Below are 15,654 nucleotides of genomic sequence, written 5' to 3' on the forward strand. Positions count from 1 at the left end.
CATTTTTATCCATGTCTATTGACTGTACTATCCAAATTCTAAAATAGACCTAGCCTCCGTAAACCTTGTTCCCACCCCTAGTCATCTCGGTCCATATTGATCATAGATCTTCCCCAGCTGCTCAAAGTCCAAGTTTGAAGCCGCCCCAATTAAGCCTAGTGAATATACCCTGCTGGTCATACGATGATCTGATTTCTCTCATGCGAGCGACATTCTCTTTTGGGAATCCGGCATACGGATTCTGCCACTCTCCAGCATCACCCATATAAACAAACTCTGATGCAATCCCCTTTTCAACGTTGATAGCATGAAGCTTCTCAGCAAGCTGCTGAGACCATGCCTTGATGCGAAGATCATCTTGAGCCAAAGCCCAGCCAGTACTAAATTGCCACACTAGTACGTAGACTTCAATTAGCTTGTGGTGTCCACGAAATGAGAGATGATGCAACACGAAACATACGGATATGAGGGGAGGCTTCTAGGCCCCAGACATTGCCAATTCCATTTTTCAGGGCAACACGAGCAGCACCAGCAGATGCGACATTGGTTACGAAAGTTGGGTAAAGGCCTTTTACATCGGAAATCTCATTGACAGCATCTTTCCATGCTTGGTAGATTGATATAAGGATATCAGGATCTGGCTTCATGGTTTTGTGAGAGAACATAACTCTAGATATCGGGTCAGCAATTTTTTCTAGTCAACGCCATCTCGCTCTACCAACCGGAACATTTGCTTGGGTGAATCAAGATTAGTTGCCCATTGCTTCATCGTCGTCACGTTATTCATTCGCGTCATTGCAGGAATCGCAGAGAAGTTGGCAAATTGAGATGGAGGCTTGCTGATGCCTTCCTGGACACCGAGTAACGAAGCCGATGTCGTCCTGGTAGAAACGTTATATTGAACAGTTGCTACCATTCCTGCGGCAATTGGATCTATCTCGTCTAAAAGAGTCATATCGCATACCGCAGTAAGGAAATCAGGTATTCCGCTCTCGTTATAGACCTGGATCGTGGTGCTGATCCTAGGAATATCAAAAGTTCGAAGAGTGAATTTCGTCACGACGCCATAATTATTGGCGCCGCCTTTTAATGCCCAGAATAAATCCGCGTGGTGCGTCTTCGTGGCTTTGACCTGAGTACCGTTCCCGAGTACTATGTCATAACTCACAACATTATCCATGGCATATCCGTATTTGTTGTTGAAATAGTGGAATCCACCGATCAAGGTGAGGCCGGGAATACCGATGGTCTTCAGTCGACCGCCGATTGCAACGCGGCCATGAGGTTCAAGTGCCGAGTAGAGGTCGTACCATGTGAGTCCAGGGCCAACATCGACTGTGTTCTTGTGAACCTGGATCTCGTTCAACTTCTCGAGAGCCAAGAGAACACCGCCGTCGATATTATTGGATCCCGGGTACTAGCAGATGTTAGTACATAATGAATGGGGCTATTCATGAAACTTTCGAAAAATACATTAAAACCTTATTGTAAAGAGATAACCTTACATTCATATGACCGCCTCCTCTGACAGCAAATTGGGCATTGCATGATCCGAAAATCGAGATGGCCTTTGATACTTCATCTGCAGATGAGGGCAAAAAGATACACGCAGGTGATAAATTTGCACGCACATCCCAATATTTGTCTGCCACTTGTGTGGTATAACTAGAATTATTAGGGAATATCACATCCTTGAATGTATGTGAGAGCGTGTTACAGGCACAGCTTGCCCCTTTAGTAGGTGCGATGTCCGCTGGTAGCCCAACGCAGGAACCACTACGAACAGCAGTAGCAGCCCCCAGCAGCGATGATATGAAGGAGTATCTCATATTGATGCTCCAGTTCTCTGGAATATAGGTGGAAGGGAATTTTTCAGGAGTCGAAGATCTAGCAATGCTCTATATTTTCAACAAGCACTTCCTATGCTTCTTATACTGGGTAAAAGGTGCCTGGCCTTCTTGAGAATTATCACTTTCTACGCTGATCATTCCTCAATAAATCCTTCTATTCGGGTTCTCGGGTCTAAGTTCGTATAACTCGGATATCGTCCCCTTGAAACTTCTATCCACGGAATCACTTTTAGTATAGCATTGCAATGAGTATTGACATCGGCCAGAAACTTGATGGTGATACTTGGTACTCCCGTTGAAATTTGGTTGCCTTGTCAGAATCCAAATTCCCCTTGACAGTTCAAATGTAGAGTTTAATGAAAGTTCTTTGGGCAATGCCTGCCAATTCGATATTGTTGTCCTAGAGCCAGTAAATAACGCCTACAATGGCGATCAGTGGATCCATTCCGAACCCGATTACGAACCCGAATCGTCTTGGAACGTTCGTAATTTTGATGCGGCTCAAATCTGTTTTTCTCTTGTTCCAAGAATTGATCGTACAAATTGAGATTTACGGTGTGCAATATGCATATCTCAATTCTACAACCCTTCTGGAATGAAATGTATGATGCTGACCATTGGTCGAGAATTGGGACGTGCGTCGTTAGCCCGCCACGAGTTAGTCTTGGGCAATCCCAACTTCAGATGATTGGTTTGACACTGCAAAATCATTGTATATCCCAAGGCTCCAATATATTCTCAATCCTCTATCCTTTGGTTGATATGTTACTACTACTCAAAGTTGGTATGGCATCGATTATAATAGAACTCCCTTAAATTCATAATATCAGAACGCAATCAAGGCAATTCATAAACCTTTAGTATGCTTGGAAGCATACTTGAATTTGTGATAACCACCGTGAGTTAAAGTAGTGATTATATGCTCGCTTTCTCATTATTTTTTACTCTATGACATGCTTGTTAATGTGTTCTTCTATCCTTCTCCAAATCAATGTATGCAGAGCAGTTGGAGTAACTAAGTGGAGTAGACCCTGCCCCGCTCTTATCATTTCAACTCGTCGCTGTTCGTACTTCTCCAATTCCTTTATCATTCTCAAATACTGAAACTTGGGGCATACAAGTGATTTTTTATATCTATACATCTGTACATACCCGCAGATCATGTCTTTCAAGGCAGATTTCTCTGGGAAAATCGCCCTTATCACTGGTGCGAGCAGCGGCATCGGCAAAGAAACAGCCATCAAAGCAGCACAAGCTGGAGCTACTTTGGCCCTTGGGGATATAAATGTTTCCGCGCTAGATGAGGTCCTGGAAACTTGTCAGGATTTTCAAGCCAATGCCCGTCATCTGAAGTTGGCTTTGGATGTCAGTCGCTCCAATGACTGCAACAATTTCGTCGACAAGATCCTCCATACCTTCGGTCAAGTGGACTGTGTTTTCAACTGCGCAGGAATCAATCCTTCCTCTGTTCCAGTTGAATCGGTATCTGATGAGTATTGGGATAAATTGATAAATACAAACCTCCGGGGAACTTTCAATATTACCAGAGCTTGCTTGCCGCATATGCGAAGTGGTTCCTCTTTGGTGAATGTATCTTCTGTTTGTGGAAATAACCCTGTCGCCAACTTTTCTGTATATTGCGCTGCAAAATATGGGGTTATTGGTTTCTCAAAGAGCGTTGCTATGGAGGTTGGCCACCGGGGTATTCGTGTGAATGTAATCGCACCGGGATACACCGATACTCCTACGAATGTCTCTGTGCGGGCTGGAGCAGCGGCCATTCAGCGTACAGCGGAAAGTGTGGGAATGAAGAGGATGGGAAATGTTGACGAGATTGCCAATGTGGCTCTATTTCTTTTCTCTGATCTCAGCAGTTATATGAATGGAGCCGTGGTTGATGTGGATGGGGGAATTGGCATGTTTGGATAATTATAGGCTGTGGAGTATTTTAAGGGATCAAAGTAAAGCTTGAAACGTGCCTATACTACTAGGATATAGAGATGATAGAAGAATAGTAAGACTAATGGCTCAGGGGGTAGTGGACTTTCGGCGTCATACTTGACTTTTGATTGTACACAATGTACTACATTATGTACACATTATAATTGAATATATAGTATTGTACCGTATACTCATTTCAATACAGTTCAGCTACTGATAGACGATGCTATAGTTAGAAGCTTCGACACACTAGTGTACTCATCCACTCTCTATATCTGATATGGACCAATTTACTTTTACTGAACGTTGAACAATCGGTGTATGAGTTTCTGCCTAAAGCTATATTTGGCCCCTCACCTTCTTCATTTTCGTTGTAATGTCGAGATTTACTTGCAGCCTGCGCTGCCCACGTAAGCCCATGCCAAGACTTCAACAACCCTTCCAAACCTTATTTTAGTTTCGATCTGAGAACTTCAAGCCATCTCGAGTCTCCTTCTTTGGCTTCAAACCTTAGGTACTGGTGTTCTGACCTGATATGACGCCCTAGGATGGACGATGGGGCCACGGCGTACGCACAAGAAGTCGAGAAATGGGTGCCAGTCATGCAAAGCACGTAAAGTGAAGGTAGGTAGCTTCTCCAGCTCCAAGAGGTTCATTCTTTTTTATCGTCAAATAGAGCTCAATTTGAAAAATGGAATAGTGCGATGAAGGGAAACCACAGTGTAACAACTGCATTAAGCATGGAGTAAATTGTGACTTTGCGTCACGAGAAACCTCAAGTACTACCGCGACTCCCTCAATGCCGCTGATCAATGAGAATTTCTCTGAATTGAGCATCGAGAGTCTGGCGCCAGGTACAGCCATATCCGACATGGCTCTCTTGCATCACTACTCTACTTCAACATGCTACACCATATCCAGACACCCTGTTCTGCAATCGGTCTGGCAAGTCACTATTCCGCAATACGGGTTTACAGCTCAGTCTCAGTTTGTATTTCGCGGAATACTGGCTCTTGCTGCTCTTCACATGAGCCATATCCGACCGGATATGCATGAGAAGTACCTCGCCATAGCAGAGTACCACCACCATGTGGCTTTACAAATGGTCTCTGCGGCTATTCCTCAGATAAATGAAGAGAGTGGCCCAGCTCTCTACGTCTTTTCAACAATCACTTGCATTATAACATGTGCAATGCGCCGGAGCTCAGACGAATTCTGGGTGAGCAATGATGCTTTCTTCGAGTGGCTAGGTATCGTCCGTGGTACCAAAGCTATCATCTCATCTGTCCATGAGACTCTGCGAACCGGACCACTGTCACCAATGTTCACCCTTGGTCGTCGAAAGAGAATTGCTCGTGACGCTCGATCCACAGAAAATCAGCCATTCATGACAAATTTAAGACGGCTTATTGAAGAGTCGGCAAATGACCAAAATGAGCTAGAATGCTACCTGGAGACACTAGATGACATGGCGAAATCATTCGCCGCTGTTTACGATACACAGGGCGTAGAGACCGCTGATGTCTTCATCTGGCTTTATCAGATCTCAGAAAGATACCTCGATCTGCTGCGCCAACGCACACCCGAAGCTCTTGTCATTTTTGGTTATTTCTGCGTCATTACAAAAGAACTAGAATGGGCATGGTGGATGCAAGGATTTAGTGTCCGTTTAATGCGTGCCATATACTATCATCTTGATCAAGAGCACCGTTATTGGCTTCGATGGCCAATGCAGCAGCTAGGATGGGTTCCTTGGCAATCCGTTCCTGCAAGGTCCTAGTCTAGAAGAATCTGGAGAGCACATGAGCAGAACGTCGTTTTTGAATAAGATAGACGAAAAGTAGTACATTTGAAGAGATGACTTGTCAAATAATCTTTCTATAATACAGAGAAACACCAGAGGAAATCCTCATATCGCTACATAAACCCAGATTTTATGGTTTTTCAAACAATCATGCACCCTTATTTGCCCTTCTTGCCGGCCTTCTTCTTGCCTTTGAGACTCTTCATTTGGGCAGCGCGCTCAGCACGAGCCTGTCTCTTCCTCCAAGCCAGCCAACGGTTTCTCCGGTCATAAGGCATGGCAGAGATACCGGCCTTCTCCGCGGCGCGACCAATTTGCCAATTGGCTTCACGGTACATGTAACCGGGACGGAGCTGAGGGCCAGATGCGGCGTTAACGGCTTCCACGCTGCCAACTTGAGTGCCATTTTCATCGATAGAGGCAACCATATCAGATTGGTATGCGACCGGGTCCATTCGGGGAATGGTGATCATGTTCAGCTTGCGCCGGCTGGGAGCGTTGCGAGGGTGGGGAAGTTGGCCATCTTTCTCGAAAACAACGCCAATGTATCGTCGTTCAGGGTGTTTCTCAGGATCGGCGTAATAGCGAACATAGCCAGCCTGGGTGGCATAAATAGTGTGGTCTCGGCCCATCGCGCAGTTGTCACCGGGGAACCACTTAGAGCCGCGTTGTTTGAAGATGATACATCCCGGAACGACATACTCGCCTCCTGTGCGCTTCGCACCGAGACGCTTACCCGCGGGGTCACGAGAATGCCGATTGGCGGTTCCTTGGGAAGCGTGCGAGGCGTATCGGACCTGTGAGAATGGGAGGAGAGAGCGAGAGATTGAGGGCGTGGTTTTCGGGAGAGCGATGGATGCGGAGAGGGGGCGCTGGATCAGCGACTGAGGTTGGAATGATTGCTGAGCAGAGCGGAACGAAGGCACAAATGCTCGCTCAAGGGCCCTCAGGGGACCCAGCAATCTTGATTGCAGCATGGCGATATTGACGGCGTGTGTTGCGGAGATGTCAGCTCCAAAGGGGAAACTTTTCTCGGAGGTGAGGCTTGGCGTCACGTGCACGGGTAAGCTGGCCTGAACGACGAGGGCATCCACTCGAATAGGCCACTTGCTCAGAACAGTTGATAATCCTCAATTACGCCTCACAGACATTTCTCACATAAAATCCTAGGTGGAAATGTTACAAAATTGGTTTAAGGCCGTCTTGGCCTTCTTTCTTCTGGTTTCTGTCGCCCATGCCCAATTCAACTTCTTCGAGCACATGTTTGGCGGCAATCAACAGCAAGCGCAACAGCAACAGGGCGCCCAGAATGTTCCCAGTGACAGTGGACGGTACCAAAAAATGTGGCAACAATGTAAGACATCCATATCCCATTTGATTGGAATACTTCACTTTTTGAAACCACAACAACTAACAAGTCGTGTACACAGCTCAGTGCAGCAACTACCTTTGCCCGGATACTCTAGCTTGTGTACATTTTCCACACCACTGCCCGTGCCCCCACCCCGATGTCGAAGAGAAGGTCGAGCTTGGAGAGGGCAGTGCAGTGTGCATATCTAAGGGAGGCTTCAAGGCTGGCGAGGCATCACGCAAGATTGAACTCGCCCGCAAGGGTCTTCTGTGACGAGATTCACCGATTTATACTCAGCGTTGACTTTTTGCATGCCCCATGGATACTTTTTGCGCGCGATACTGGTAAACAGACACGAAGAACTCGGATAGCCAGTCGGCAATGGACTGGCCATTGCCATATAGCGGGCCTGGTGTTCCAGTACAAAATACTATCGCACGATCAATGAAGCATCTGTGACTGTCATTCTGGTAGTATCTGAAAAGGATTTAGAGCATAAATGTAGCGTTCATGTAATGCAATACACGTAGTAAGCTACTACATTCAATCACTCTATCTTGCTCTTCCAGACGTATCCTATACGCAGTGCAGTCTTACAGCTGCGGCGACACGCAATACTAGAGCTGGAAACTACTATTATGGGAGGCAGAGTATGAAGAAACAGTTAGATCGTTGTTCAAGATGTACTTCACCAAACATGAATTTCAAGGAAGTACTCGACAATTGGAGTTCTATGACTGCTGAAATAGCTACGCTCTTGTGGTGATCTGCGCTATCTCCGACACCTTAACCCCGCGACCCAAACCTTTCGTCATCAAAAACGGAGCGGCCAACATTTGCGGCTTCGGTCGAGTTCTCCCATTCTTATCTACCACAACTCTCACATCTTCTTCCACAGCACAAAGTACTTCCTCCCATCGCATAGCGGATCGGCGCTAATATGTGGAGTGCTCGTCTCCAACTGCGGTCGCTACGCGGCATTCCCGCCACGCGCCAGCTTTCAACCATACGAAGCAGAAATCCTCATCGTGGTCCTCGTGGCAGTATTGTTCGGCCTACACCTATTCAACCCACGAGGAGAGAGGCCGAGCCTCCTTCACAATCACCTGAAGCGTCAAATGCAGAATCTCAGCCTGAGCATCAGCCTCAGGATGTCTATAATACGAACTACGACCCGGCGCAGAATACCCTCCTTTCCCCGTTCATATCCCAGAGGATCCAAATGGCGTTCTCAAGGAAAATCATCCGTCTACGAATATCCTAGCAAATTCTGGTGTTGTCGTTCAGCGACAGCTGGAAATGATGAACATTATGATGTGAGGGAAATCAATCAAGCTGCATAGTAGCAATGACTGACGATTATCTTAGTGGCTTTGAACAAGCGAATAAGTACGTTATTATGGATGCACAAGGGAATCATATTGGATACATGGCAGAGCAAGAGAAGAGCTTTGGGAATGCTATGGCACGTCAGTGGTTCAAGACACATCGGAGTTTCGTGACGCATGTCTTTGACCGCCATGAGAATGAGGTCCTTCGGGTATGGCATCCCCATTTGAAGCCCTTTTTACTATTCAGTAGCTAACTTCCTCAAGTTCCATCGACCTTTTGCCTGGATTAATTCCCGAATTAAAATTTATGATCCTCTTGATGTCACGACTGCGACAAGCTATTCCTCCTCGACACCTCTCCAAAGTACAACCCCGGGTTCTCTTGTACAAGCCAGTGTCTCGTCCAATGCGCGAGTATCACCACTCGGACTCGATGAGATGCGCGTCGTCGGAGAAGCCCAACAACAATGGGCGCCACTGCGACGCAAGTACAACCTTTTCACATACCACCAGTCCCCTAACCCCGTAACGGACATGAGTACTCAAAAATTCCCTCTTTCGGAATCTGAACTATCACAAGCACAAAAGCTTCAGCTTGCGCAAACCTCAGGCCAAGGTCAGGGCGATTTTAACCAGTTTGCCTACGTTGACGAGCCATTCTTATCGTGGGACTTTTCCCTGCGCTCCGCGGACAATCGATTGATTGGATCTGTCAACCGTGATTTTGCTGGATTCGCTCGTGAATTCTTCACTGATACCGGTGTCTATGCCTTGAGGATGGACTCAGCAGGTGTTGTTACTGAAAGATCTCCCACTGGTAGCAGCACACCAACAGGGATGACTCTCGATCAACGAGCTGTGATGCTTGCTACAGCAGTGAGTGTTGATTTCGACTACTTCAGTCGACACAGTGGCTCAGGGGGGATTCGGTTTCATGCCACTCTGGATCCCAGGCATGGGTGGTGAGGCTGCTGGCGGAGCTGCGGCTGGTGAAGCAGCTGGCGCAGCCGGTGGTGCAGCAGCTGGAGGTGCAGCAGCTGGTGAAGCCGGAGCCATTGGCGAAGCTGCTGCGGGCACTTTAGGAAGAGCAGGCGCTGCGGGTGGCATGGCAGATGGAATGGCCGCTGGCGCCACAGGTGCCGGAGCCATGGCTGGATACGAGGCGATGCAGCGAGGATTCTCTGGCGACCAGACCTCCCAGTCCGTGCCTCCTGAGGGTTCAGCTACACCTTATGACCAGCAATCAGCCGACCAACCTGACTTCTACCATGACTATAACCCTCCTAGCGAACAGCAAGAGGATGTATGGGGCCAAGGCGAAGACCCTTGGAGTGACGACGGAGGTGATGTTGGAGGTGGAGATGACTTTGACTGGTTTTGATCCCACAATCTGCCAATTTCCATCCCATTGTGTACAATAAACTATACCAATATGCCTCAATAGAGCTGTAATTTAGTCAAGGATCGGCGGGGGCGATCCTCATGCCCCCCGCGATGTCCCCCTCATTAACCACATTCCTTTATGTTTATACTTTCTTTATCACTTATTACTTTATCTTTTACTCTTCTTCACTCGTCTAAATCTCACTCATTGCTCGCCATTCAATCGCAACCTTCACCCTCTCACCTATTCGCCGTTTTGCTTACACCTAAACCGGAATTCCTCGCCACCCGCGGAACTCCAAACTTCCAAAAACCACCGACAACTCACCTTGCACAACTCACCCTCTTCACATACCCCACACAAAGCGTCACTTTTCGACGAGACAAATATACCCTTCCCAACCTTCACAATGGGCACCTCGATCGCTCAGAAACGTCTCTTCCATGAATACAAAAATCTCTCCACAAACCCACCTGAGGGCATCACCGCAGGCCCAGTCTCGGAAGATGACATGTTCTACTGGGAAGCCTTGATCCAAGGCCCCGAAGGCACGCCATTTGAAGGTGGCGTATTCGCAGCCGAGCTCAGATTCTCCAAAGATTACCCTCTCAGTCCACCAACGATGAAATTCGTCGGAGGAGGAGTCTGGCATCCAAACGGTACGTCATTACTGCGGGAGCTTGTTTGACGATGTTGCAACAAAACCAGATCTGGCCTCTTTTACCCCCGCAAATCCGCGATAAACATCCTCTCCTCATTCTGCTCTTCACTGCATCAGTAGTACCCAATGCTAACTTGATCCTATCTTCGCGCTTTAGTTTACCCCAATGGAACCGTTTGCATTTCAATCCTCCACCCACCCGGTGATGACCCCAATCACTACGAACATGCCTCGGAGCGCTGGTCGCCCATTCAGAGCGTGGAGAAGATTCTGATCTCGGTCATGAGCATGCTTGCTGAACCGAATGATGAGAGTCCTGCAAATGTCGAGGCGGCGAAGATGTGGCGGGAGCGACGGGCCGAGTACGAACAAAAGGTTCGGGATGAAGTGCGCAAGGGACTCGGATTGTAATTATCCTTTTGTTGATCAAATTGTCGTTCTCTTGTTGTCGTTTCCTATCCCCTATGAAATTTACGCTTTGATGATTGGAGTCGGGGACTGATGGTTCTGAATTCTTTTGTCCTTTGTTAGCATGCATTCATTGCTTGGCAAGCGAGGGATTGGCTCTGCAGCTTGTCTGTTCATATAGCATTCGGAATAAAGAACTCTTGGTGCATTATCTATAACTTCAAGGTTCTCTTCTCACTCAAGCCCTCCTAGTACTACTCCCTTCGAGGTTCTCGAGGAAATTTGTTCTGTGAATCCAGGTAGGGGCATTTCTACAAATTCACTTACTCTACACTGCATGGTACGATCAATTATGAACCAGCTGGTTAGTTAGTAATAATCAGTGTAGTAGATATTCATTACTCCAGTATTTTATGATTGAACTTGAAGTCTCGATATGCATTGTCACCCGATTTGGATATGTCCTTTATAGTCACCGCTGGCGAAACATCTTTTGATCAATCCACGATTCAAGGCAACAATCACCATCGTAGAGACTCTCGATCTCTACCTTGACATTTAGCATGAGCATTCGCTGAAGCTCAGCACACCATTCTGGCTCAGCACCATCGCTTGCCCAGATTGGACTATGGTGAAGCATGGAAATGATCTTTTTGCGATCCCGTACTGTCAATGTGAGAGAGTGGCTTCCGCTAGAATCTTGCGTTCCATGGGCAGCATCGGCCAACTTGAGACCCAACCATTGTAAACTCGGAAGACTCAGTAGTGCATTCTCATTTAAATGAGCCAATGAACCGTATTTGTACGTTGAGAGTATTGCAAGACCATGTGGATCTCCGTCAGTGAGTGCGTAGAATCGAAGTCGTCTCTGGTCGCCGCTGCCTGTAGCTTTAGACAGCTTATGGAGAAATTGACGAGCGCAAATATCGGGGTATCCTTTTCCCTATGTTTCTTCAGTAAGATCTTCTCCTATTGTCAGCTTTGTTTGCACATTCTCACGGTTATGAGGATCCCTTTCCCAGCAAGAGCTTTGTTGTGATAGTTATTGCGGACCAGTCGATGGAATACCGCCTGTGTTAGCATTATAATGTCAGGGCTTGGTCGAAAACTGGCGAGATGGCTGCGGCTAGAAATACCTCTTTTTCAATAACAAGTACCCAACGGGCATTTGAAATATCGATCTTATCATTGTCTTGTATTCGGGGAATGAGAGTATCCTAATATAGTGAGGTCAAGTCATACTTCAATGGAACGTTTCAGAATACCTGCTCACCTCAAAAACTGATTGGGCATTCAATACTACCACGGAGTCACGTAGCAAAAGGAACGAGCCTGCTATAAGGCCTTTTCCAGCTGCCTCCTAGACGTTTGACCATCATTAGGAGTTCCCACACATTGTGTATTCACTCTGATTGAAACCCACAACATTCAAAGCCAATCGGTTGACTCCAATAGTATAAGCAATATCGTCAATGACATTATTCACTGTAGTCTGGGACTGGAAGTATGCCGGGTCGATGTAATATATATCCCTGGACACGAATCATCAGCAGAAACTCTCGAGGTTTCCCATAGTAGTCAAGCGGCCCCTTCGACATACCGCTTCGATATCAATCTTCCTTCCCTCAGACATTGATCAATCACTGATAAGACACGAATCACTACCGCTGGAGAAAACAAAGTCGTCATGTATTCAGCATCCCGCCACTTCATCAATCATCACAAGATATTCACAGGACATGCGTACTAAATTTCCATGATTCATGCGCAGTGTTACCTGGCCATGTATAAGTACGATAGGATGTACTTCCACACACAGCTTCCAATGCTCCATTGACCGGATTCACCGCGCAATTCGATCTATCAGGTCTGGAGCGTAGAGTGATAGATGGTTGACCTTCCGATGGCGCCAAAGTCAATTCTCGGAGAAGGGCAGTGAGCGTATCATCGATATAGGTGCGGACCGAGGAGTCAGGGGTCTGACCGACCACTACCGCCTGCGGGAAATTGTGTCTGAGGGCCATTGAATGTTCAATTGCGCATTCAGTGAGGATGTGATCGTCGGAGTGGATGGACGAAGGAGATATTCCCCAGGTCAAGCCGCACCTGCCAACTTGGGAATTGGTGGTCGATGGCGCTTTCCTTGTTTACATTGCACGTTCGTGGCTTCCGTTTACGTGTGTCTTCTAGTCATCCCCTTTTATTCTTTCCATTAAAAACAATGTTTATGTTTGGTCACTTTGGGGAGATCGCAAAGTATATAGTGAGGAACTATAAAGTGGCTACTGTCGATATTTCTTTGGTCATGTATTTGACCTCAACAACCACACTACGATTCACAAGATAGCAGTGCTATACAAAATACCTTTCTTACATTAATCAGTAGTTTGTGCAATATTTGCATATTTACTTCTTCGACGATCTCACATGCACATACGAACTGGTCTTGGTTGTACACCGCAGCCGTGAGTATGATGACTAAGAAAATCTGGGGTGGAGCGAGGCTGTTTATATCCACTTCACCTCCCCAGCTTCAGGTTCAAGATTCCTCAATTGAACAGGTCTGTTACACAATGACCTCACATATTGCCCCTTGGAGGACATCGGCTCAGGGTCACTTGACTCCTGATGAGAATGGCGACCTGAAGACGGATTATTCCCGCTGGCGTCTGGTCAATGAAGAAGGCCGTCAAACTTGGCGCTATCTTGAATCCGATGAAGAGAATAGTGCTTGGCTACAAACTGTTGCCGAAAAGTATCATTTGGGTCTCCCCACTGTATGTTTTAAAGTTGTTTCCCTCCTCAATGCTCAATTCCTAACATGTTTGCCTCCAGGGTTTGCCTATTCTGCCAGAGGCCAAGACACCGCTCCAGGCAGCGGAGAATGGTTTATCTTTCTTCTCGCATCTGCAGCTCGATGCTGGTAATTGGGCATGCGAGTATGGTGGCCCCATGTTTATGATTCCTTCCATCATTATTGCCTACTATGTGACCAATACCCCTATCCCAGCGGCGTATGCGACAGAGATCAAGCGTTATCTCTTTGCCCGTCAACATCCCGAGGATGGTGGCTGGGGTCTACATATTGAAGGCCATAGCTCAGTCTTTGGCACTGCTATGAACTACGTCGTTCTTCGAATTATTGGTGTTAACGAGGACGATTCTCGTATGATCAAGGCCCGTGGTCTTCTGCATAAATTCGGTGGTGCCATTTATGGACCTCATTGGGCAAAGGCCTTCCTCAGCATTCTTGGGGTGATGGAGTGGGATGCTGTCAACCCAGTTCCCCCTGAGATCTGGATGCTTCCTGACTGGGTTCCTTTTGCCCCTTGGCGCTGGTGGATTCACATTCGCCAGGTGTTCTTGCCTCTCTCCTATATTTGGTCGAAAAAATGGTCAATGCCTCTCAACGACTTGACTAAGCAGCTCCGGGAAGAGCTCTACACGCAACCCTATGATTCTATTGACTTTGCATCTCATCGCAATTCTATTCACGATGCCGATAACTATTACCCCAAAACATGGGTGTTGAATGGCATCAACGAAATCTTAGTCCGTTTCTACAATCCTTTCTTCCGAGTCGGTCCTATTGTCAGACGCTCGGAGGAGTGGGTCTGGGACTTGATTTGTATGGAGGATCAGAACACCGACTACGCCGGCGTTGGGCCCGTTAGCAACCCTCTGAATATGATTTCCTGTTACATTCATGACGGCCCTGATAGCGAAACCGTTCGCCGCCATGCGTACCGTCTTCATGATTATATGTGGGTGAAACATGAGGGTATGCTAGCCAATGGCACCAATGGTGTTCAGGTCTGGGACACGACCTTCGCGACCCAGGCAGTCGTGATTGCTGGCCTCGCGGATGATCCGAAATGGCGACCCATGTTGACCAAAGCGCTCGAGTTTATTGAAGACCACCAGCTGCGGGAGAACGTTCCTCGTCAGGACGAATGCTATCGCCAGCACCGCAAGGGCGCTTGGCCATTCAGCACAAAGGTTCAAGGCTATACCGTCAGCGACTGTACTGCAGAGGGTTTGCGGTCCACCCTCCAACTGCAAGAGATGCACGGATTTCCTCAGCTGATCTCACTGGATCGCTTGAAGGATAGCGTTGATTGTCTATTGTTGTTACAGAACCCAAGCGGTGGTTTTTCTGAATATGAGAGCACCCGCGCCTCTCCCAAGATCGAGTGTCTCAACGCTGCCGAAGTCTTTGGCGGTATCATGATCAGCTATGATCACCCTGAATGCACCACTGCCTCCGTGACCGCTTTGTCGCTTTTTAGCAAGTTTTACCCTGACTATCGCGCAGATGAGATCCGGGCCGCTAAGGAGAAGGCTGTCAAGTGTATCAAGCGCATGCAGCGAGACGACGGTAGCTGGTACGGTTCCTGGGGAATTTGCTTTACATATGCTGCGATGTTCGCGCTGGAGAGTCTTGCCAGTATTGGTGAGACATACGACAAGAGTGAGAACTCTCACCGTGGCTGCGAGTTCCTGATCTCGAAGCAGCAAGAGGATGGCGGCTGGGGAGAATCATATCTCAGCAGTGAGAAACATGTATACGTTCAGCATGAGAAGTCTCAAGTTACGCAGACAGCCTGGGCCTGTTTGGCACTGATGGAGGCCGATTATCCTCATAAGGAACCTCTAGAGAAGGCAATGAAGCTGCTCATGTCCCGCCAGCAGGCTAATGGCGAGTGGCTCCAGGAATCAATCGAGGGAGTTTTCAATCAATCATGGTATGTAATTTCTACGCTCCAGTTGTCTCTTACATCAACGAACTACCTACTGACCTTTCCTAGCATGATCTCCTATCCCAACTACAAGTTCTACTGGCCAATTCGCGCCCTTGGCCTGTATAGCCGCAAGTTCGGCAACGCCGAGCTGAAGTGAAAAAAATGCCTTGATCTATCTAGCC

At 47.4% G+C, this 15,654-nt stretch overlaps 9 protein-coding genes across 9 annotated transcripts; 6 read left to right on the forward strand and 3 right to left on the reverse strand.

Moving 5' to 3' along the window:
• Positions 1-121: 121 nt before the first annotated feature.
• On the reverse strand, positions 122-1,829 carry N7469_002697 (FAD-binding oxidoreductase; the record flags this gene model as incomplete). The annotated part of the gene is made up of 4 exons (XM_056641617.1): positions 122-393; positions 461-669; positions 723-1,417; positions 1,506-1,829. 4 exons carry the CDS (start codon positions 1,827-1,829, stop codon positions 122-124), a joined length of 1,500 nt encoding a protein of 499 aa, XP_056504111.1.
• Positions 1,830-3,011: 1,182 nt separating this feature from the next.
• Positions 3,012-3,779, forward strand: N7469_002698 (SDR family NAD(P)-dependent oxidoreductase; the record flags this gene model as incomplete). Its single annotated transcript, XM_056641618.1, has 1 exon — positions 3,012-3,779. The coding sequence occupies one exon, from the start codon at positions 3,012-3,014 to the stop codon at positions 3,777-3,779; it is 768 nt and encodes a 255-aa protein (XP_056504112.1).
• Positions 3,780-4,340: 561 nt separating this feature from the next.
• On the forward strand, positions 4,341-5,571 carry N7469_002699 (Zn(II)2Cys6 transcription factor; the record flags this gene model as incomplete). The annotated part of the gene is made up of 2 exons (XM_056641619.1): positions 4,341-4,415; positions 4,492-5,571. Coding segments are annotated over 2 exons (1,155 nt in total), but the record flags the coding sequence as incomplete, so codon positions are not given.
• Positions 5,572-5,753: 182 nt separating this feature from the next.
• On the reverse strand, positions 5,754-6,572 carry N7469_002700 (mitochondrial 54S ribosomal protein bL27m; the record flags this gene model as incomplete). The annotated part of the gene is made up of 1 exon (XM_056641620.1): positions 5,754-6,572. The coding sequence occupies one exon, from the start codon at positions 6,570-6,572 to the stop codon at positions 5,754-5,756; it is 819 nt and encodes a 272-aa protein (XP_056504114.1).
• A 199-nt stretch (positions 6,573-6,771) lies between these two features.
• On the forward strand, positions 6,772-7,219 carry lcl2 (the record flags this gene model as incomplete). The annotated part of the gene is made up of 2 exons (XM_056641621.1): positions 6,772-6,949; positions 7,014-7,219. The coding sequence occupies 2 exons, from the start codon at positions 6,772-6,774 to the stop codon at positions 7,217-7,219; spliced, it is 384 nt and encodes a 127-aa protein (XP_056504115.1).
• A 667-nt stretch (positions 7,220-7,886) lies between these two features.
• On the forward strand, positions 7,887-9,658 carry N7469_002702 (scramblase family protein; the record flags this gene model as incomplete). Its single annotated transcript, XM_056641622.1, is given in 5 exon segments — positions 7,887-8,193; positions 8,211-8,262; positions 8,315-8,486; positions 8,542-9,178; positions 9,189-9,658. 5 exon segments carry the CDS (start codon positions 7,887-7,889, stop codon positions 9,656-9,658), a joined length of 1,638 nt encoding a protein of 545 aa, XP_056504116.1.
• Positions 9,659-10,070: 412 nt separating this feature from the next.
• Positions 10,071-10,733, forward strand: N7469_002703 (E2 ubiquitin-conjugating protein UBC7; the record flags this gene model as incomplete). Its single annotated transcript, XM_056641623.1, has 2 exons — positions 10,071-10,320; positions 10,480-10,733. 2 exons carry the CDS (start codon positions 10,071-10,073, stop codon positions 10,731-10,733), a joined length of 504 nt encoding a protein of 167 aa, XP_056504117.1.
• Positions 10,734-11,202: 469 nt separating this feature from the next.
• Positions 11,203-12,754, reverse strand: N7469_002704 (uncharacterized protein; the record flags this gene model as incomplete). The annotated part of the gene is made up of 7 exons (XM_056641624.1): positions 11,203-11,673; positions 11,730-11,801; positions 11,867-11,947; positions 12,004-12,090; positions 12,154-12,262; positions 12,331-12,397; positions 12,478-12,754. 7 exons carry the CDS (start codon positions 12,752-12,754, stop codon positions 11,203-11,205), a joined length of 1,164 nt encoding a protein of 387 aa, XP_056504118.1.
• Positions 12,755-13,303: 549 nt separating this feature from the next.
• N7469_002705 (terpene cyclase/mutase family protein) lies at positions 13,304-15,629 on the forward strand (the record flags this gene model as incomplete). The annotated part of the gene is made up of 3 exons (XM_056641625.1): positions 13,304-13,507; positions 13,566-15,475; positions 15,539-15,629. 3 exons carry the CDS (start codon positions 13,304-13,306, stop codon positions 15,627-15,629), a joined length of 2,205 nt encoding a protein of 734 aa, XP_056504119.1.
• Positions 15,630-15,654: the final 25 nt, after the last annotated feature.

Source organism: Penicillium citrinum (genome assembly GCF_028827155.1).
Source record: "Penicillium citrinum strain IBT 23319 chromosome Unknown utg000002l:1.0-3833315.0:1.0-3834789.0, whole genome shotgun sequence".
NCBI classification, from domain to species: domain Eukaryota; kingdom Fungi; phylum Ascomycota; class Eurotiomycetes; order Eurotiales; family Aspergillaceae; genus Penicillium; species Penicillium citrinum.